At 37.2% G+C, this 23,061-nt stretch overlaps 1 protein-coding gene across 8 annotated transcripts in view; it reads right to left on the bottom strand.

Annotated features, from left to right (window-relative positions):
- Positions 1–23,061, bottom strand: part of AHCYL2 (adenosylhomocysteinase like 2) — a 198,876-nt gene that overhangs the window by 8,361 nt on the left and 167,454 nt on the right. For all 8 annotated transcript variants that reach the window (XM_036909052.2, XM_036909053.2, XM_057504754.1 and 5 more), the window contains 9 exons: positions 22,666–22,766; positions 17,471–17,573; positions 15,900–15,994; positions 13,153–13,259; positions 11,944–12,060; positions 8,388–8,451; positions 7,820–7,908; positions 4,816–4,886; positions 2,793–2,887 (listed from right to left, as the gene is read on the bottom strand). In XM_036909052.2, the coding sequence (XP_036764947.2) occupies positions 2,793–2,887; positions 4,816–4,886; positions 7,820–7,908; positions 8,388–8,451; positions 11,944–12,060; positions 13,153–13,259; positions 15,900–15,994; positions 17,471–17,573; positions 22,666–22,766 (842 nt within the window). The remainder of the gene's footprint in view (positions 1–2,792; positions 2,888–4,815; positions 4,887–7,819; positions 7,909–8,387; positions 8,452–11,943; positions 12,061–13,152; positions 13,260–15,899; positions 15,995–17,470; positions 17,574–22,665; positions 22,767–23,061) is intronic.

Here is a 23,061-nt window from a genome sequence, read left to right as displayed (position 1 = left end):
GTTATTTTGAAAGGATCACAAAATAACAGTCATACTTTAAAACAGAAGTCAAATTGTTATAAATTTTACAATGGCTCCCTATTTCTCTCAGACTGTAGTCAGGAATTCTACACTGGCCTATGAGGCCCCATAAGATCTGGTCCATTCCTTTACGACCTCATCTTCCATTTTTCCCTGCCCCATGCTCATTCTGCTTCAACCATACTGGCCTCATTGTTGATCCTCAAAAAGACTACGCACACGGTACATATTCACAATGGAATACTATTCAGCCATAAGAAAGAAACAAATCCTACCATTTGCAACAACATGGATGGAGCTGGAGGACATTATGCTCAGTGAAATAAGCCAGGTGGAGAAAGACAAGTGCCAAATGATTTCCCTCATTTGTGGAGTATAACAATGAAGCAAAACTGAAGGAACAAAATAGCAGCAGATTCAGAGACTCCAAGAAGGGACTAGTGGTTACCAAAGGGGAGGGGTGTGGGAGGGCGGGTGGGGAGGGAGAAGGGGATAGAGGGGTATTATGTTTAGTACCCATGGTGTGGGGGATCACAGGGAAAACAGTGTAGCACAGAGAAGGCAAATAGTGACTCTGTGGCATCTTACGACACTGATGGACAGTGACTGCATTGGGGTATGGGTGGGGACTTGATAATATGGGAAAATGTAGTAATCACATTGTTTTTTCATGTGAAACCTTCATAAGAGTGTGTATCAATAATACCTTAATACAAAATTAAAAAAAAAAAAGACTACACACACTCCTGGTCCATCCTCTGGCTGTTCTCTCTTCCTGAGATGCTCTTCCACTAAAAATCCACATGGCTAATTCCTTCAAGTCTGCTCAAACATCACCTTCTTATTGAGTGTTATACCTTGATCCCTCTATTTAAAATTACAACCCAGCAATCATGATTCCCCTCACATGCTTTACTTTTTTTTCTTCCATGGTGCTTTTGCTTTCTAACTATAAGTTTCACTTATGTTTATTGTCTTTTTTCTCCTCCAAAATGTAAGCTCCATGAGAGCAGCAATATTTGCCTATTTTGTTCATTGACTACAATCATCTGGCATATAGCAATCACACAACAATATTTGTGATTGAAGGTAAAGGGTCTCCTGGCCTATATTATACTTAGGCCTGGGATGCCTTTGGAGGAAAAATTACCATCACACTTTGAAGTTAATATAGAACTCATGAGGATGTAATAGTATAACATACAGGAAACAAAACAAAAACTGAACTAGAAATAAAAAACCCTGGATTCTGTGCTCCAATTTCATTTTTAAATCAGTGTATATGACTGAACAATGTACTTAACTTCTTTGTTTCCCAATAGAACAAAACTTTGTTTCCCAGCTTCTTATCCCAATCAGGAATAATGCCTTGTGGGGTGGGCAACAGGATGAAATGAGATAAAGCAAAAATATAAAAATCATATGATTACATTTGGAATGGTTTTTATCGGAGCTTCTTGAGAGTTTAGAAGGAAAAATTCCATCCCCCTTCCCTTGAAAGATTTCTCTTTAGGGCTTAGAGATTGACTACTTCCCTTAAGCTTTTCCCATTCGGGGGCTCTAAGAGCAGATTAATCCATAAAAGGACAATCGTGTGCTAGACAGTTTTAGAAACAGCAGTATCTTTAACCACCTGGTAAAGGGGCAGTATGGCATATAAAGTGAAACTAACAAGAACAACAACAAAGAACCAACTAAAGTAATCATTATAAGCAAAACACCATGGTAAGACAGTAATGGAGTCATGCCATTCATTCAGAAACCTAAAGCATAGAAGTAGGCTTTGGGGTTGTTTTTGTAGCTCTTTTTAATAACATAAGAATACAGCACAGAGTTAAAAAGAAAAACCATTTAAAATAGATATTACCCAACAGGCTCTCAATATATCAACTGATCCTTACATGACAATGCTGAAACTCAATCAGAGCAGCCCTCAGGGGAGATGAAAGCATGCTTTGCTTGAGCCATTTACCCAGAGAGAAATACAGTTGTGCCAGAAAAATGCCAGAAAAATTTAAAACCAGAGTGAAAGTCGCACTGAGAGATACTTTGGTAAGTCTGAAAAGAAATAAGTAACACTTCTATTAACTATTACTTGGGTAACTTAGTAGGGCCATGTTATGCTGGATTGGAAAATTTTAGGGTGAATATAATAAAATTAGAGAACCAAAATGACAGATTTTCCAGATTTGAGGAACACATGCTACTGAATACATGCTACAAGGAATACATGCTACTGAATTGATTGTGACACCTATAGATCCAATTACGAATGTTAAAGGGAGACCTAGCCCAGTGAAAGAGGAGGAGAAAAGAGAAACCGCAGTACATGACAGACATGGTCAGTCTTAAGCATGGTCTCATCCCAGCCCATAGATTTCTCTCCCTTGGCTTGTTTTTTTGGACCAACCTACTTATCTCACCTTTTTCTATGGTAAAATCAAACACCCCCAAAATACTGACTGCACACTGACTCATATTTATTGTATCCTTTTTGTTTACCCAGCTCCCAATCCTAAATATAAAATAGCTTACAGTGTAAATAGGTATCAAGATCCAGTGAAGAAAACAACCACTTGAAATGACTAAGTTGAGACAAAGAAGCTTTATAGTATCCACAAACACAAGCCATAGGGCTACTAAGTGAGCAGACTGTGGACAGCTTTGTCAGGATAGTCATATTTGGGTTGGTTGGTGACCCTGATCTTTTCCAGTTTGTTTCTTGCAAAGGAGAGAGAAAAAAGCCCCCGAAACGAGTCACCTGATCTTACCACATCAATCTCCGTGTTGGAATGTCCCATGTTACAGACAATGCAGCTATTCTTCATTCGGTCCAAGTGCTCTCTGGTTACCACATTCTTGTTACCTTAAAAACAGAAAGAGATATCCACATGAAAAGGAATGGAGTTGAACACCTAACTCACACTGTGTGTAAAATTTAACTAGAAATGGATCAGAGACCTAAATGTAAGGGTTTAAATTATAAAATCCATAGCAGAACATAGGAGTACATCTTTGTGACTTTGGGTTAAGCAATCGTTTCTTACACACAACATTTAAAGCACAAGCAACCAAAGAAAAATATAAACTCTTGTGTTGCAAATGATACTACCAAGAAAGGAAAAGACAAGCCACAGAATGGGACAAAACATTTGCCACTAATGTAAATGATAAGGGACTTGCATCCAAAATTTACGAAGAACTCTTACAACTCAATAATCAAAAGACAACCCAATTTAAAAAAAAGATCTTAACAGACATTTCTCAAAAGAAGATGTGCCAACATGCATATGAAACGATGTTCAACATTATTACTCATTAGGGAAATGCAAACTAAAACCACAATGAGATACCACTTCATACCTACTAGGATGGCCATAATCAAAAAGACATCGTAACCCTTGTGAGAAATTGTAACCCTTGTGAACTGTAGGTGGGGTTGTGAAATGGTGCAGTCTCCTAGGTAAAGTCTGGCAAATCCTCAAAATGTTAAAAGTAGGGTTACTATATGATCCAGCAGCTTCAAGGTATATATAGGTAGGTATTTATCCAAGCCTATTGAAAACATGTTCATGGAAAAACATTGTACATAATGTTCACAGCAATATTATTCATTATAGCCTAAGAGTGAAAACAACCACTTAAGAATAGATATGTAAAATGTGGTATATCCTTAAAATGGAATACAATTCAGCAATAAAATGGAATGATATATTGACACATGCTGCAACATGAATGAATTTATATGAAATGTCTAGAATAGGCAAATTTTTAGAAATAGAAATTAGTGGTTGCCTAGGGCTGGGGAAAGATAGAGGGTAGAATGAGAAGTGATTGCTGATGGTATAGGGTTTCTTTTTGGAGTGATGAAAGTTTTCTGGAAGCAGATAATGGGATATGTACATCTTTACAAAAAAAAACCCCACTGAACTGCATACTTTAAAAGGGTGAATTTTATGGTATATGAACTAAAAAAATTTTATAGTATCTCACTAAAAAAACTAAATTGTAGAGATGGTTGTATGATCCTGGGAATTTGCTAGAGAATATTGAACTGTACAGTTAAAATGGGTGAAATGTGAATTACAGTATGTGAATTACATTTCAAGAAAGCTATTTTAAAAAAAGAGATTGAGGAGATTGATGTGAAGTAAAACAGTTCCTTGTAGTCCCTCTTGTCTGCCCCCAGCTCTCCCTGAGGCTACAAATATATTTTTATTCTTAAATATTCTGATTTTCCTCCTCTATTATTATAAAAAAACAGTGTTCTAGTGGTTTATGGTCCCACATAAAGTTAAAATAAGTATCTCAGTCCAAGGAAACTAGTCATTTCTGCATTTTCCTCTATAAATTTTAAAATCTACCTCTTTGGGAATTAACACAATTACCTTTTCCACTTCTCTAAACTATCAAGAATTTGCTCTAGATTTGCTTTAATAATTATAGGGACTAGAGAGAATATATATCAATTTTGGAGATAAAAATAAAAAAACAAATGTAAAATGTTAGATCTGGTTTTCCAAATAAAACTCTTCTTTAGCCACTCCTTGGTAGTTGAGGATGGATAGATGGAGATATAGAATAAGGATGGAGAGAAACTTTCTTGTAAGGATGACCTAATGGCATACTTCTGGTCAGAGCATTAAAGCACTAAGAAGAATGTGAAAGATTGACTGGTTTTGTGGACTGCTATGTGCTTTTAGAATTTGGTTTTGTTTAGAACATTTCCAGTTATTTTTTACTTGTTCCATGGTTCTTGAGTACCATCCATTTTATGTTATGTTATAATCATACCTGTACAGGTAATAACAATATCCACTTGTCGGATGACCTCATTTAATTTCACCAGTCGAAATCCATCCATACTATAGAAATAAAGCATAATCAATTAACCTAAGTAAGCAGCTGGGAAGCCTTTTGCTTAGAATCTCAAAAGCTATTATCAAGTTCCCTTGGTACCCACATTGTCACTTCTTGATATAGCTGGATTATCCTTAACAGTGAAAAATTCAAACCATTTCCTTAGTTCATACAGGACAGCAGTAAAAGGTTCCTTTGCATCACTGCAACTTAATTCATCCTGGTTATAGGGAGCCAGGTGTTACCATGAGATTCCCTAATCAAGTTTCTAGAAAGTGCCATTTAGCCACTGAACCTACTACCCCACTGAAACTGTTCTCTTCAAGATTATCAATGATCTGCTGCATACCCCTACCCAAATTTCTCAGACTCTTACATTACTTGGTTTCCTCTGCTATATAAAACACTATCTCCTTCTTAAAGCTCTGTACTCCTTGGAGTCCATGATACAATTCTCTTCTGGTTTTCCTCCTACTTTTCTGATTGCTCCTTCTTGATCTTAGTCAACCTACTTTCCTGGATACTCCTTCTTGATCTTAGTCAATCTGTAGGGTTCCATCCTCGACTCTTTTCTCTATGCTTTCAACACTTATCCATATCCTTTCCTTAGCTGCAAATTACTCCTCTTGGTGGATGATATGCACATCTATTTCTTTAGCTTAAATTTTTCTGAAGCTGCAGAGCCATGGATCAACTTGTCCACTGGATAGTTTCTTTTGGATGTCCCATAAGGACCTCAAACTTACTGGGATTGAAAATAAACACATCTTCTCTGCATGCCTCCCAACCCTACCTATTTCCTCTTCTACATTTTCTCTCTTGATTCAATAGCATTACTTTAATTCAACTGTATGAACCAAGTAAACTAGAATGTCCCAGCTTACAGCCTGCCTTTCCCTGACTAAAGTTGTCACCAAATCTGGTTGATTCTTTTTCCTTAATTCCTTAAAATCTCTTGATCTGTCCCTTTCTCTTCATATATGCTTGCCTTCCTTATGTTCAGATCTCATTATTTCTTGCCTAGATTACTTATTGTCTCTAGGTTTACATCTAATTTATTTTACAGAGTGATTTCCTTAAATGCAATCCAGATCATGTCACTTCCTTGCTTAAAATACTTCACTGAAATCTCCTGTTCTCAGGATAAGACCAAATACTTAACACTGATCTATGATTATATTGACATATGATGCCTACCTCAGATATTACCACTCCCCCAAATATGTTCTATCTGCCAGCTACACTGAAATACTTTCATTTTCTTAGGTATATTGTGCTCACTCCCTTTCTCAGTGACTATGCACACATTCCCTTTACCTAGAATTTACTTTCAAACTAAAAAATTACTTATACAAGTTCCAAGACTCAGCTCTACTGACACTCTTTCTACCCTGCCCCCATGCTCTTTAGTTAGATTATTTTTCCTTTGTGTTCCTACAGAAGCATGTGTGGTTGACCTCCATCACAGCAGTTATTACACTCACGGTGGTTATTTGTGGGTTTCTAAAAGCAGGGATCTTGCCTCATTCATCTATTCACCTAATTCATCCTCAGCATGAAGCACAGTACCTAAAACAGCTGATACCTGGATAACTCAAGGTTTAGGGGTACCAACCCCTATACAGTTAAAGATAGGCATATAACTTTTGTCTCCCCCAAAATTTAACTACCGATAGCCTAGTGTTGACCGGAGACTTACTGATAATATAAATAGTCGATTAACTCATATTTTGTATGTATTGTAACCCATATATATATTGTAGACTGTATTCTTGCAACAAAGTTTAGACAAAGTATTTTTTTCAAATTATCACATATCTCCCAAAATTTTCCAATATATATTTATTGAAAAAAATCTGCAGTTAAGTGGATTTGTACATTTAAACCCATGTTATTCAAGGGTCAACTTTATATAGTAAATAATCAGTTCATGTCTCTGAGATAATTTGAATCAGTATCTCAGTATTAAATCATGTTCAGGTTTCTCCAGTGAACCTTGAAAGTATTAGAATGGTGATAATTCCTCTTGTGTGCTGGAGCCCTGACTCAGAAAAAGTCAACAGCTCTGTTGGGAAAGCCTGTGGGTTTATGGCTAGGATTTGTGAGGAGTCGTAGGACAGGGGAAAATAGTTATAGTAAAATCTTTATGCTATGCCTCATTCTATCCTCTGGTGGGTTAATGGTAAAGACTGGGTGGGCTACCCAGGCTGCAGACACTGGGACAGCGCACAAATTTTCTGGGAGTTATTTCTATCCTGCTGGTGATGGCAAGAGGTAGTGTTAATAATAGCTACCATTTATTGAGCATTTATGATCTGACAGCAGCTCTGCACTTTATATAATTATATATGTATTACATAACATATAATCATTATATAATAATTATATAATTATTTTACTGAACTTTCACAACTGTTTGAGGTAGACATGATTACCCACATTTTACAGATAAGAAAGGAACTATTCTTTTTTTAACATTTAATTTTGAAATCATTTCAAACTTGGAACTATAAGAATAGTACAGACAACTCCCATATACCCTTCACTCAGAGATAGCAGATTTTACCCTTAATTTAGATTACCTGATGTTTCCTCCTGTTTCAGGGGAGGAATATCACAGAAGTGCTCTTTCCAGTGCATCACATCAGAAAGGATATGATACTAGCCTATTTCTTTTTTGATCATTGTTTTCAAAGGCAGATTATACGGGGAGAAGGTAAGGAGCTACTTGTTCTTGGTTCAAGTCATCCCCTGTTACTACTTCCACAGGAATTTTAAATTTTAGCTTCTCTGATAGTCTCTGTTCTCTGAGAGCACAACTTCTTGATCTTTGAAAAATAGGAGCTTTCAGTTAATGGCAGCTTCTCTCAGGATCTGGGCCCTTCTAAGACAAAATGGTGGTGTACAGGAAAAACCAAGTTTCCTTTTGCATGCTTACCAAGCTTGAAGAGCACAGATGGGGTCAATCTCAGTTACATACACAATGGAGCCCATGGCTTTTAAAGCAGCACAGCACCCCTTCCCCACCTGAAGAGGGAGAAAGTACACATAAGGAAAGTCAGTGAGAAAACAGTTTCTCAAACTTTCTGGGAAAGTGTACTCCCCTTTCTGCCCCCAAAAAGGGATTGCAATGAATAGATTCATGCTTGGGGAAAAATAAGAAAAGCATAAACAAAAATTCATAAACAAACTGGGGACTCCTAGCCCCTGCTTAGCACATGCATGTGCATAAGAACACCCACACTCACAATTTATAATCAAAACATAAGCTAGAAGAACATCACAAATAGTACACTGGAAAAAGTCAGAAAATCAACTTTAAAAAATAGCAAAAATGCAAAGGGAAAAGAAAGATTGTGCTTTTACCAGAGGGCCTCTAAAGTTACCTTTTTTCCCATCTACAGTAGTAGATGAATGCATTCTTATGTCCATACAAATGAAAAATTCCAGTATATTTCAGCAAAATAACATTTTAAACACCTAATAAATGAAAGGTTAAACTTTACCTCTCCATAGCCACAGACGACCACCTGCTTTCCACCAAACATCATGTCTGTTGTTCTTTTAAGCCTGTGGTGGGGGAAAACATTAAATCAGAAAAATCTCGTTTCTCTCTTGAGATCATACTGAGTCTCTTTGTTTTCATGTTTGTTTTTTCTATTTTGAAGGAAAGCCTGGTTTCTATTCTAGGGAAACTTTTTTAATGACCAGAAAGAAAGATTAAATAAGATAATGTATTTTTTCACTCTATGCTATCTAATCAATTCCATCTACATGTGACGTGTTTTTTTTTTTCTTCCTCCTTGTCTTGGGAGTGATACAGAAGGGAAAAAGCTATAGACTACAAAGTAACTTTAAACAAAAAGTAATAAATATTTACCATATGACATTTGGGAAATATACTATTTGGAAACAAAAGATACAAAGAAGAAAATTAAAATACTGTAATTTTTATTTAGAAGATTATAAAGCTCTGGCTTAATGGAAACATTATTGTAGTTTACCTACTTAGACAGAAATGTAAAATTTAACACTGATAAATGAGTACCGCATTTAGCAGTATCAGAATGGCCAATAGGTCCCACATTAATTTAATAGGGAGAGTAATGGGCAACAAGGTCTGCACCTTGTTGAAATACACTAGCACTGACTACATGACATAGTTTTCTGGGGCTGATTCCTTCTCAGACATGTTCTACGTCTCTGTCTCTGATTATCTATGAAGCCAGAATAAAGGTCCTTGCTGTTTTCAGGGTCTTTTGGAAGAACTTGTAGAATCAGTTTCTGTTTTCTCTTTAGATTCTCTCAGTCTCCCTTCTCTAGGAATAGGCTGAAGAAAGTGTTCAGCTAAAACCAGCCCATTCTGAGACAAATGATTTCTTTTTTTTTTTATTTTGCTATCATTAATGTACAATTACATGAAAAACATTATGGTTACTAGACTCCCTCTAGAGACAGATGATTTCTACAAATATTTATGTCTTTTGACTCACTTCCCTGTTTTCCTCTCCTGTTGAAAGAAGTCTATGAATGGCCCCCAAAAGCAAAGTAGGAATCCTGTCTTTTTAATGATTTGGCAACTACTCAATAGGGACTAGTTTAACTGCATGAACCCCAGTGAAACTCAGTAAATATCAATTAAGTACATGGGCAATTCTTGAGTGAAGAGATTAAGTCTGGCTAGGCTACTACCATACAAAAGTTGTGGCTTACGAAAACAGTCTTGGAATGGCTAGCACTGCTAGGAATATCAATAGATCATATTTTCGAGCCTCCTTTGCTTGGACTACCCTCAAGCCTTTCTGCTTCTCTTCCCAGAGGAAGATGACTCTTTGTGATGACAAATAACTATGTGGTAGTAAGGAAACATCATCAATACTGCTCTGCAAATGATAGGCTGACAGACCTGGATGGATTCCAGTTAGGCAGTAATTTCCCTGTGATCTTGGGGACCCAGATCTGTCTCAAGGATCGAGGATAAAGGATGGACAAGACCTCAATCAAGGAAGAACTATTGAAAGGCTGGGGGTAAGCTGTCTGGTGGTAAATAAAATACATGCCAAGTCTCTCACTTTTTCTAGACTTTTCTAGAAAAAAATTTTAGACCCTGAGGGACTAGTCTATGATCTGAAGATCATATCTGGGATATCCTATTCTTCCTACCAAGTGGAACCTTGGTTTCCAGAAGGCTACACTTGCACTGCTCTTTGGCATCGCAGACCAATTACAGAAGTGTCTAGGAGTGAGCCACGCCATTCCCTCAGAGCTTGTGGTGCAGTCTGTAACCAGGAGAGGACTGTGAAAGCTCAGTCACTAATCCCTTCCTCATATGGACTCTCTATTGGCCTGAATGTTCTCTCCTTTTCATTGCAGCCATCCCTGGAGCATATTTTGCCTCTTTAATTTCTCCTGCTCTCAACTTTCTGACAGGAACAATTGCCCATGACCCAGCTGGGAAGTGTTTCACCATCTAAAGGTGCCAATGAGCTCTAACTACTTAGCAGGTTTCTAGTGGATAGTTGATGTTTTCCTATTTTTTCATCAACTTTAATTCCTGTTCCATGGCTTCCATCTTACTCTCGCTTTAATACATTTCTGATGTTAAATAATCTTTCTTACCCACAGGGTAAACACTGCTTAGGAGGGACCATATCCATTTTTATGAACGAGTCTATGTAGCCTTATACATCTTTTACTAAATCTAGTATATGCAGATATTAGGCTTACAGATGTGGAACTTGAAAAATCTAAAAGATGTTTAGTTGTGGATGAATAAATATTTTAATGAGTTTATACTCAGACTAATTGATTTTCTTAGGCACAAGGCTATTCATCACAATAACATGTGTATGTGGACAGAACTAGGGAAGCCTATAAACAGACTGATGGATGAAACTAATATAATATTTATGTCAATTACAATTAAAAAATATAATAATAAACCAACACCTCTCCCCCCCCACAAAAAAATGTCAGACTGATGGATTAAGAATTCACTCAAATCTCCAGTTTATTTGATAATACTATTAATTCTATAGGAGTAAAAATTAACAATAGATCAGAATTTCATTGAACATTCCCCCAACACTTAAAATACAGATTTCATGGCAAAAAAGCTTCCCCTAAGATCTAACTCAATCCTAAAACTTACTGCACAGAGTTTAGAAAGAAGGGTAAGGAAACTAGCATTGAACACCAGGATTGTGTTCATTTAATCTTCACAATAACTCTTTGAGGGGGGTCTTACTGTCACCATTTTATGGATGAAGAAACAGGCACAGAGAAGTTAAATATCTAATCTGAGGCCAAATAGTTAATAAATGATAGAGCCAACAGTCAAACCAAGATCCTCTGGCTTCAATGCCTGTGACGTCCTAAACCACTTGGGGGTACAGACTGGTTAGCAATGTGTTCCAAAGGCCCTTTCTTTCCTTTTCCATTAACCTATCCATGATGGAAACCATTTGGCATGGCAATATTCTAAACCAACATACCGATTTCACACAGGGAATTACTGAGTCTTCCTAGCAAGAATAAAGGAATGTTGGGACACAAGTGTAGAAACAGAAACTGGGTACTGAAAAGTACAGTATTTGGTATATATTTAAGTAGATCTTGTAGACTTTCAGTCCTTACAGATTTGAAAAATCAGAACTGCCTCCATTTTCGCCACAACTTTCCAGATTGTCCAAGAATCGTATGACAGTTGGAACTTAAGACATGGCAATATGACCTAGGATAGAAATACCAGGAACCTTTTCCCAAACTATCAAAGATACTCACTTGTTCATCACGACTTTAGTTGCTGACTCACAGGCCTGATAGGGCCACAGAGTAAAAACTCTGCCACCAATAGACAGGGGCTAGTCTGATTTTTTTAAGTAAAATAGGCTTGCTTGTAATAGTGAACAGCAATGGTAGCTCTGGGTTATTAAATATTGAGTGTGATGTGGTAATAGAGCAAGAGGTGCTACATGAATTATTTCCAGAAATAGCCAAAACCAAAAACCGAGAATCTCAGTTCAAAAACTCAGGTTCATCCCAAAGATAATAAAACATTACCCATCAAGAATTGATTCACGGCAACAGTAGAGGTTGTCAAATTTCTGTTTGGTGACTGAATCATTGACATTCATGGCTGGAACACACAGCTTCCCAGCTTTGGATAGCTGGTAAAGCCTAAGGGTGAGGGCAATCAAGAACATAAAACAATGATATATTGCAATCTACTTTCAGTTTCATATCAAATTCTAGAAATATGTTGATTGGGTAGGCATGAGAACATGAGACACTAGTTTCATCCTATTAGATGTATATAGAGAAATAAAGAATACCTTTCTAGAGCCTATATACAGCTGGGAAATAAAAATCCTAGTCAAAAAGCATGTGGGTAAAATCCTTGACAAACCTCTAAACGTTGAAGATTACAATATAAAAATCGTAATTGCTTATTAATTTTATTCCTCTTAATTATAAAGAGTAACTTGAAGTACTATGTTAATCCCACAACTATGATGCAACAATTTTAACTTTCAAATAGTCTAATAAATTTTGTAATATCAGTACACATACTATAAATATGTGTATCTTTATGTAGGAGTTTTATTTTAAATTGAGTCAACAAAAAATCAGAACCAGGTGTTTTATTCAAAATTAATCTCTTCCTCCAAAGAGTCTGCAGGTATGATAAAACCATAGTTTTGTATGGTCAGAAAAGTCAAAACATATTGAAGCAGTGATGGTGGCTTATTCATAACTTACTTCTGTAAAACTTTTACTTCATACTTTCAATTCCTTATGGATGTATAATAGTAAACTGAAATGATTTTAATTTTACTCAGGGAATTATTGCTCATTTGAGAAACAGAACCCTAAATCCTTGTTCTCTCCATAAGAATGAAGTTCAGTGAGGGCCCAAGTGGTTGTTCTGCTTACTACTAGATCCCTAGCACAGTTCCTAGAGAGTTCCTGGTTCACTACAGAAGTTCAATAAATAACTGAATAAATGTATTTGTCCAAAAAGAGTAAGTGGTCATTGTATTACAACAACTAGGAAACACTAGGACCACACTTGTTTCTCTACTGGTATGGCCCTATTTTGTTATTTTGTCATTAATTTAAAAATCAAGTGTGAACACTCAGATCTCACCACCTCACAGCAGGTTATAATTTTTAACATAACATTCTATAGGTCTGCATATATATCTTTAAATATATGAAGAATATATATTTAAGCTGCATAAAACCAGGTATGCCTATGTCAAATCTTACCTATGAACTCCAGTAACACTCTCCTCTACTATGCCCTTGATTTTCTTAAACATGTTAGGATACTTCTTATAAATCCAGTGAGTGAGATCCCCTCCATCATCCAAGATCTGCAATAATAAGCATCAGTGATGTCATTTATTTTGCTGAAGGCTCAAGGGTTCCAGTGCCTTGCTGGGTCTGTATCCCAATTTCTAATTGCCAATTTTCAGATATTTCAAATTTCCCATAAGGCTATTCAAAGTAACTTAAACCAGTATAATGACCAAATAGTCATTATACAGAAGTAAAAGACAATGAGGGGTAAAGGCCAATTGTAAATCTCACAACCAGACACCTTCCCACATGACCTACCTACTACATGAAAATATACAGCAATACAATAAAGATTTTCTTATGGACTAATAGCTTAAGTGGTTATTTAGACCACTAGTTCTTGAATGTACTGTAGCTATTTAGAAAGCCTAACCTTTATATTAGCATAATTCTATTGGTTAAATGCAGGACTTCAAATATATTCAGCTAAAGTTTAGTTTAAATAAAGCCAGATAATTGGTCTCCTTCCCACAACAATGGCCTATAAAAACTGTATTCATTAGCCCTTTCCTTCTCCCAAAGTACAGGCACTTTCCTACCCCAAAATAAGGCAAAACTGGAGGGTTTTGCCTAGCACAAGCTCACACTCTCTATAAACCAAATTAAAAATAACTGGGAAACTGTGCAGCATGTAGGTGTGCAAGCATGCTTCTGAACAGCTCATCACTATTTCAGGTTGGGATGAAAGATAAACACAGCGCTGTGCCCACTGGAGCTTTCATCAGCTGAGGGAAGCTTTGAATTATAAATAAGCTAAAGGAAGACCAGGTTAGAATACTCTCAGGCACTAGGCTGTGGCACTCAGCCTTTCATCTAGCTGTTGGCAATGCTTAGCAGAACTTTCCAAATTGTTATACTCATCCTCCTGGAAAGTCCCCACAGAACTGAGTTGCCCTCTATTGGCATGCACCCATTTTGCAGTCCCATTAATTATCAACTCAACCACAAGTGCTCACAATGCCATCCAGGACACTCTATTACAAAAATCCCCAACCTCATGTCTACCACCTGATCTCTTTTTTTTTTTTGCTTCTGCTCTTGTTGTTGATTTATTTTCTCTGACTCAACTAAACCTTATTTGAGAACAGGAATCCAAGGCAGAACTCTCATTAAAACTCACACTCCCTCCACATGACAGGTTAGTGCTCTGTTTTCTCCCAGTAGAAACCCTCAGAACAGATGCCCTGAGAAACAGAAAGGCTTCTCTGAGTTTCTCCCTTTCTGCATGTATGGAATCCCTCATGAAGTTTTCTCATGCAGCCTCTGATCCCTAGCCACACAAAAGATCAGAGACAAAAAAGACTGAGCAATTGTAAACTCTGTGTCTTAAGTCTCACTGTTCTTGCCCACTTTTCCCTTTTAACAAAGGTTATCTAATACAGGCAGGTAGTTGCTATCCCTAATATTTATTTAATGGATGTAGCCCATAAGTCTCACCATGTAATTCCACTGCAGAAAATTCTTGCCACCAAGGAATCTTCCCGAGATTGGAAAGCAAGTAAAAGTACTACATCTTGATAATATCCAAAGAGGTGTGGGTTCTGTTTTCTGGGGTGACAACTATTTTTATCCTTGTCTTACTTACTCTCTTTACCTTTTTTAGTAGTCTGTGCTGGTCCTATAAGTCTATAAAAGTTCTCTGAGTATAATCCCATGACCTCCCCATGTTCCTGATTATAAACTTAATGTCTTATTCCTAGTAGAAACCTCCTGGAGTATCTTTTTTAGGCCTGTCAGTCATACTTCCCTCTGTCACTGTTAAACTCTCTTAGAATTAGCCGGCTCACCTTACAGCAGAATCCTCCCTCTCTTTCAGGATAGGAAGGCTTTAACCCAGCTTCCTCAAACCAGCCCTTGGGGCAATTAACCTGGATCACAGAATCCAGATAGAGGCTCCTTCTCTCTGCTGTGTGCTAGGTGAAGCCTGTTCTGCAATTTTTAGCAGCAAACAATAGTTAAGACTAGAGCTCCGATTCTTTTTTTCAGTTAATTCCCTAATTTCTCCCCTCCCTCATATGCAAAGAAATATTTGCAAAGTAGGAGTGCCTCATATTTTCTGCAGCTGTTTGCTTCTCTTTGTGAACCTAATGTGCTATCAGCCTTCAGGAACTTAATCACTTCAAATATGAAACAAAAATAAAGATGAAGCAAAAATAAGAAACCCAAAACTTTTTGCCCAGTCATCTTTCTTAAGATGGAGAATGAATAAAAAGAAATTTGAACTTGAAATCTCTTCAGGTTTACTATAATTTAGCATATAATTCTAGAGGGAAAGCTAGGCACTACAGGAGTTGTGTATGTGTGTATGTGTGTGTTGGATGGGGAGGGGGGGCAGTAGTAGGGTATGGTAACTCATCATTCTTGCTTTTTAACCAGCCATGTGTGAACCCCTAGCGAAATTTTAATGTTGCTGATGAATATGAAGCTTCTAAGATTGGCGCCAACAATTACAGCATTCTGAGGCTATAAGGAAGTTCATTCTTCCTGGCATGTCCTATGCACAAGAACCTAGCTCTCCTGGAACCCAGCTACATCAGAAAGGAAGGGAGGCAATTTCTGTCCTTCCTGTTGGGAAATCCTCTCCCAGGCCATGGCCTTCCCTCGTCTGTCCCCAAAGACCTTGACAGAATTATGCTAGCAGAAATCTAACCCACCATGTTTGGCTGCCAGCCCTCTACATTCACACATCTATCAATGCACCACCAAAAGTCATCTTCTGACTCTCCTTTCCAGGCGAAGACAGGAAATCCTGAGAAAAAGGAACAAAGAGAAACCATTAAAGACTGAAAAAAAGGGCTGACCCTTAAGTTTTGACAAGAAGATGCTGGTTTTCCCCAATTCCAAACTCTCTCATTCTGCTCAACTCCTTGGATTGACTTTCTTCACTGATTAGTATTGTCTACATACAGCCCCTTCATCCACTCTTTTGTCTATGGCGATCATTTTGCTCTTGTTAGACCAAAAAGGACAAACAAAAGGGACAAGAGTGTGATGAATGCTAAAAATATGACTGAAGGGAAAAAAAAGAAACCAGAAATAAGTACTTCTTGATCCAGTCAAACTAGAATTCTCACTATTTCCCAACTACATTTTGAGCTTTCTTGTCTCTATTAGTCATCCCACCCTCTTCATCCGGAAAGCCCTTACACTCTTCTCTAGTTAAAATGCTGTCCTTCTCACAGCCCACCTAAGTGTCATATTCCTAATGAAGCCTGATTAATCAGCTGGAAGTGATCTCTCATGGAATCTGCACTTTTATAAACCCCTTGTTTGTGTACTGACTGTGGATTTATGATCTGTTATTGCATTTATCATATATGCCCTTGTATTGTCATTATATATATTATATACCATCACATATATTTATATATCTGTCTTTTCTCTTCAACCACAAAATAAGATTCTTAGGTCAAAGACATTGTCTTATTTGTCCTTATATCTTTTAGAGTAGGTCAATGAGCAATTGTTGAAAAAAGAAGAAAAAAAAAGAAGTGAATGTGTATGTACAATTCATTGGGCTAAATATCTAACATGTGTGCTTTTCTACACATATTTTATACATTAATAAAAATCCTGTAGTGAATGAGTGGAAATAAAAGACCAGTCGAAATACTGAAGTACTAGCAAAAAGAAAGACATGCATATACTACAGAGCTTTCCCAGCATTTCTCAAGAAATCTGAAGCAAGTGTTTGGTACCCTGACCTGTGTTGTGCTGCCAGAGGAGCAAGGCAAGAAACTAACAAAGTCCAAATTTCTCCATTTCTTTCATCCTTCAAGTGTCAGTGGCCATTGTGATCAAATATTAATCTGCCAGGCCAAGTCCTTTTTACTGCTAAAGCAGAAATACCAAACATTAAATCAGGGCAAACTGCTGAGAAATCTGCAGTACCATAAAACTATGCCTAAAGCATTTTTTTTTCCTAACACATATCACCTTAGAGAGTGAGTAGTGTCCACTGGTGCCCTAATATTAGCAAGTCAAGGCAAAGCATTAATAATGGAATAAACATAAGAAGACGTTTACCAACTGTAAGAAAAACAAAGTTACCTCGATCATATTTAATGAGAAGCTCAGAAAGAGAGCAAACTCATCAAGAATAGGGATCCATTTCTTCCAAGACAGCTCCTTTAACATCAATCTTCCTTAAAGATTTACACTGAAACAATGGAACTTTTTGGAGACTGAGTTTAGCCAGACACAGAGAATAGGCAAAAGATCCTACCACTTTCTGCTAGAGCAGCAGCCACTTCATTGAGAGTAGAATAGATGTTGCAGGCTGCCCATCGGCACTGTGCCCCAAGGGCACCCAGAGTTTCCATAAGTACCTGTATTAAAGAGAAAGCAGGAGATGAACAAGTCTGAACCAAACAATTAGTCAAGATAATTAAATCTATGTATTTGACAGCAAGAAGTATATTAGGAATAATGGAGGCCAATAATTTTCAAGTTATGCTTGACAGAAATTCTTCATTCTCTTGAGAAGAGGACAAAGGCTGGGAGTAAGCATGGAAGAAGCTGAGCTCTATGCTTTTACCTACGTGACACACTGGGCTTCCCGTGAAGACTTTTAAGCCAAGGATTTTGGAACCAAAATATTTTTTAAAAACCACCAAGATACAGTTCTGCTTCTTCTTAAGATGTAGAAAGCTGCAAGAGAAGCTTCTACCCTAACCAGAAAGACTGGATAATCTACACAACTGTAACTGTTCTTGAGCCCATCAAATAGTGGGGGTCATAAAGCAACCAAGTGAGCTGAACTTCAAAATCTAAACTCCCTGTAAGGAGAGAGGGAATAATGTTTCATCTTTTGCAGAGAATGGGAGGAAGAGGTAGCTGCCATACATGAGGGTAATATAAAATTAGCTTGAATTTTAATGTACTAGTAAAGCCTGAGTATGGGAAAGTGTGTCAGTTTGGAATTTCTGGTAGCCCCAGGCACAAGGATAGTTCACACTCAAGTGCAAGCTCTTTTCCAGGGCTTCCTCCTAGTGCTTGCAAGAAAGACTGGGAAAAGATGATGGCTATGTTCAAAGACAAGCACAAAACCTGGGCACTTCACCACACTCTCACAGGAAGCAAAAGCCTTAAGCTGTAGGAAGAGGAGCAGGAATTATGCCTGCCACCTGGGACTAGGCAAAGCTCCACTGCTTCTAGGAGAAGATAGAAGCTAAAACTCTGCTCCTGGGGGAGTAGCAGGAAACCCCTTTGGGCCCAGGACCCTGCACTGATACAAAGTAAAGATCTGTCACCTCTCCGGAAGGGGCAGGAAAATATCTCCTGCAAAAGAAAGACCACAGATACAAGGCAAAATTTGGCTGCTACAGAGGAGAGGCAAAAACAAAACAAAACAAAACAAAAACCCACATTCTCACAGAGGCCTGCCTAATACTGAGGCTGCACCAGGAGATCCAAGAACCCCACTTGCCCTCACCACAAGTCTAAGTCCAGGAAAGCAGGAGCAGCAGTCTAAGTGCTGCATGTGGGGCTGGAAGATAGAGCCCCTCATGCCAAGCATGTGTAGAAGCAGCTGAAAGCTAAGGCTGGAGCCCAAACACTGAGTAGAGCCCTCTGGTAACCTCACATCACAAGGTAAACAGCAGCCCATTGCTGAGGAATTTGTAGCCTATGGTGCAGAACAACAGAACTGAAATCTAGCATTAGAATAAAGGAGAGTAATGGAGTACAACCATTGAAATAAAATATGAAACAATGATTCCACACAAATAAAAATAAAAGAATAAATTGGAAGTTTGATGGAGAATGGAAAATTTACACAGTTTCAATTACTACCTCACAAGATACTTAATAAATTACAAAAAGGAAAAATTAACTTTTACAGTAGAAAAGTCTGGCAGATACTTCTTCAATCAAGGGATCAAAACGCACATCATCAGTTATGGGAGAAATCTAAATAAGGTGCCACCTGATAAGATTCAATGAAAAAAATGCAGCATCACTTCCTACCAAAGATGCATAGCCTGATTTTAATAATGAGGATGCATCAGGAAAATCTGAATTGAGGACATTCTACAAAAAATATTCATCTATAATCTTCAAAATTGTCAAGGTCATGAAAGTCAAAGACAGACTGATGAATTGTTCCAAGTTAAAGGAGAATAAAGAGAGATGACAATTAATGAGACATGTAACTATGCACTGGATATTTTTATTATAAAAAATATTATTGGGATGATTAGTGAAACTCAATGGGTCTGAGGATTAGGTGGCAATATGAATCAATGTTATCTTGTAATTTTGAATAGTTGTACTCATTGTATGAGCGAATGTTGTTTGCAGAAGATACACCCTAAAGAATTTGTAGGTATAGGGGCATCAGGTTGGCAACTTAGTCTCATATAGCTCAGAAAAAGTTATCTGCACTGGTCTTGCAACTTTTCTATAAATCTTTATTTAAAATTTTTGAAATATTATTAAAAAAATTTTAATCTACCAATTTGATCCTGATGTACTTTTACTACAATATATTAGATGGAGATACTATTCTTTTTAAGAAGGTAGTGTGCCACCATACTGTACTGATTAAAAACTACTTAACAAAACTACAGCTTTGGTTTAAAAGCTTGTTTTAAAATTTTCTGACAGTAGTTAACTCTAGGTACTGGTAATTTTCATTTTAAAAAATTTGTGTTTTCTAATATTTCTATACTAAATAAAACTTGTAATTAAAAATATACTTTAATTGAAAAAAATACTTACAAAAATCTCTACTAATTTAGGCTAACCCCCTCAAATAACTGGTCCAAGGCCACATAGTAAGTGAATACCAGAACTACTTATATGTATTTGTTTCTAGTCCATACTACCTTATAATATCTGATCCTATTTTTTTCTCATTTTTTTTCAATTTAATTTCTGAATTCCTACAACTAGGATACCTGAGCTTGTCAAAAAAAAACAATGAGACTGAGACTTAACCTACTAAGCAATATAAACTGATTAGAAAAGAAAATGGGACCAAGAATACAAGAACTGTTCAAAGGACTACGGTCAAAATTGCTGGCTATTAGAGCTTATGCAGGAGTAAAGGTAGGCAGGAGAGGGAGAGGGACAGAGCTGAGAAGCTGGTTTAACCTGACTTTAAATCATTACTATTTAGCAAGGGAATCTGGTTAGAAGGGACTATAGAAACGCACCTAAAAAATATAAATAGAGCCTATTAGAAAGATGGATAGTAAACCATTAACTATTTCTGGAGCATGGGATTACAGGAGACACCGTTTTTCTATGTTATAGATTATGGTAATGTTTGAGTAGTGTAAATGAACTGCTTTTATAATAGAAAAAGGAAATAGAGATTAAAAACAAAACAAAGTAAAATTCCTTTGTAATTGTTTTTTAAAGAAAAAAGAAAAAATGTAGGGAGGGAACAATAATATTAAATTTGGAAAACTAATTTTGATTACTCCATCCAGGAAAAAATAGAATGGAACCTTAATGTTCAGTGAGCCAGGGGCAAAAAGAAACTTAGCAACATGAGACAATACAGAAACACTTACTATTTTAAGCCACCACACTGAAGGTCTCATGTCCCTGACTGGGGAAGCCCAAAAAGTTTCCAAGAGGATTCCTACCTTAATTCATTAGTCTGTAGCTCCAAAAAGAGACAGATTTCCAATTTATTATATTAATTTTGGGCAGTCAGGGTACTCTTTCCCTCAAAGAACATGGGATCCAGAAAAGTCTCATGGTGAACTAACAGCAGCTATGTATTTGTTGAAGAATATCTGCTGTTCTTAATCAGGAATTTGGCCATATAAATGAGTCTTGTGCTTCAGGAGACAGTCTTTTGAAAATTGATCAAACCATACAGATGACCCAAATCTTTAAATCCTATAAAAGATTCCAAACTATTTCTCCAATACACCAATTTCCCATAGTGTTCTCATCATGGTTGGCAACTCCCTATTACATCTTTGATGATGACTCTATGTCAGTGGTTCTCAACCAAGGAGCTCTAGAAAACTGGGGGCATTTTTGGTTGTCACAATAACTGGGGCAGGTCAGGGGGGTACTACTGGCATTCAGTGGTGAGGGCCAGGGATCTGAGGATTTTGAAAGTGTAGGGTAGTGTCTTACAACAAAAGAAGTGTGACACATCTGAGTTCACATAGAAGTTCACATGGGAGAGAAACCTATTTTTAATTATCTGAGTTTAGAACCTTATTCCACTTTATACATTAATAAAAAGTATTTTTGTAGTTTTAATACAAAATAGTAGTTCTTCCAGGAATACAACTGTGTAAATCAAGAGAAACTCACACTTTTTGTTGTTGTTGCTCAGGAACTTTAAAAAGTTGTTTGTAACTTGATTGTAATATGATTCAGAAAATCATATAATTTGGCAATGCTGCTCTGCTGCTCTGGAACCTGTAACATTACTACCTATCTACATTTGTAGTGTTCTCATTAAATAATGCTATGAGTAAGTACAAATACCTGAATATTCTACTATACTTCTGCCAAGCATTTACATATTGAAATACATTATTTCATTTTACTTTCCTTTTATTCCTCCTTCATATTTCAGGTAAGATTTTATGTTAATTAAAAAACCTTATGTGTACCTAGGTATATTATATCTGATTTTCATTTCAAGATAATACACGGACATTGTAAAATATTTTTTCTAAAAGGGAACACCCAATATGGTAGAGGTGGGTATCACTGGTCTAAATCAAACATGGTAATCACAGTCCCCTTGCCAGGACTGGTGGGGCATGGACATGTGATCCAGTTCTGCTCAATGACACAGAATGGAGTATCCTAGAGTACTGCTGGGAAAGGTTTTCTTGCTCTTGAGAGAGGAGGAAACTGTCCATCTTCATGTCAGTTTGTGATGGCTTAAAGAGCTAAAAGCATCTTGCAATCAGCCTGAGAAGGGAGTAAACACAGTGAGGAGGCAGCTTCAGGAGAATCACAGACAAGAAACCAGAGCTCTGAGATCCCATATCTGAAGTCTGCCTTACCTCTGGACTTCTAGCTATGTAATGGAATAAATCCCTATATGTATAAGCCAGGTCATATCAGGTTTTCACTTATTTGCAGCTGAAAGAAGCCTGACACAGAGTTGCCTTGTAAAAATGACTCAAAGAGAAGATCAGGGAAGGCAGTGTAGTATAATGGAAAAAGCATCAACTTGGGAGGCAGATATACTGAAGTTCAAATGTTGATTCAATGACTTACTAGCTGTGTAATCTTGGAAAAATTAAACTCTCTGATCTTCAGCTTCCTCATTTATAGAATGGAAACAGTAACACCTGCTTTACATGGCCATTATGAGGATTAATGAACTAATATACTTGTTAAGCTTCTAACCCATGTTTGGGATGTTGCAAGTACTCAGAGCTGGTTGGCTATTATTAACTATTACTATGTGGAGAAAGGAAAAGAACTCACAGCAGTCTGAGCAGTGATGTGTGTGCAACCCACAATTTTGGCTCCAGCCAAAGGTTTTTCTCCTTGAGCTCTCTTCCTCAAAGCCATCAGTGCAGGCATTTCTGAAAAGGCCCAATACATACACAGCAATATTAGGAGGGAATGAGAGATACAGAATAACCACAAAAACTTACTCTCTTAAGGTAATATCCTTCCCTTCATCTGGTTCTTTGTTAGATTTGGTTCCTCAAAGGACCAAACTATCACACCTGATTTTTCTTTAATAAAGGACTTTCAGAGGCAGACGTTGCAGGGTTCTGACTCCCTATATCCCAGTCGTCCTTACGTAGTCCCTCTCCTTATTCCTTGTATATTTGGGTTCCTTCAACACCCACTGGAGTTCATTCGCATCCCACA

The sequence above is a fragment of the Manis pentadactyla genome, chromosome 7, assembly GCF_030020395.1.
Source record: "Manis pentadactyla isolate mManPen7 chromosome 7, mManPen7.hap1, whole genome shotgun sequence".
NCBI classification, from domain to species: Eukaryota; Metazoa; Chordata; class Mammalia; order Pholidota; family Manidae; genus Manis; species Manis pentadactyla.
The sequence above is the reverse complement of the archived record's forward strand: the minus strand, read 5'-3'. Positions and strand labels throughout refer to the sequence as shown.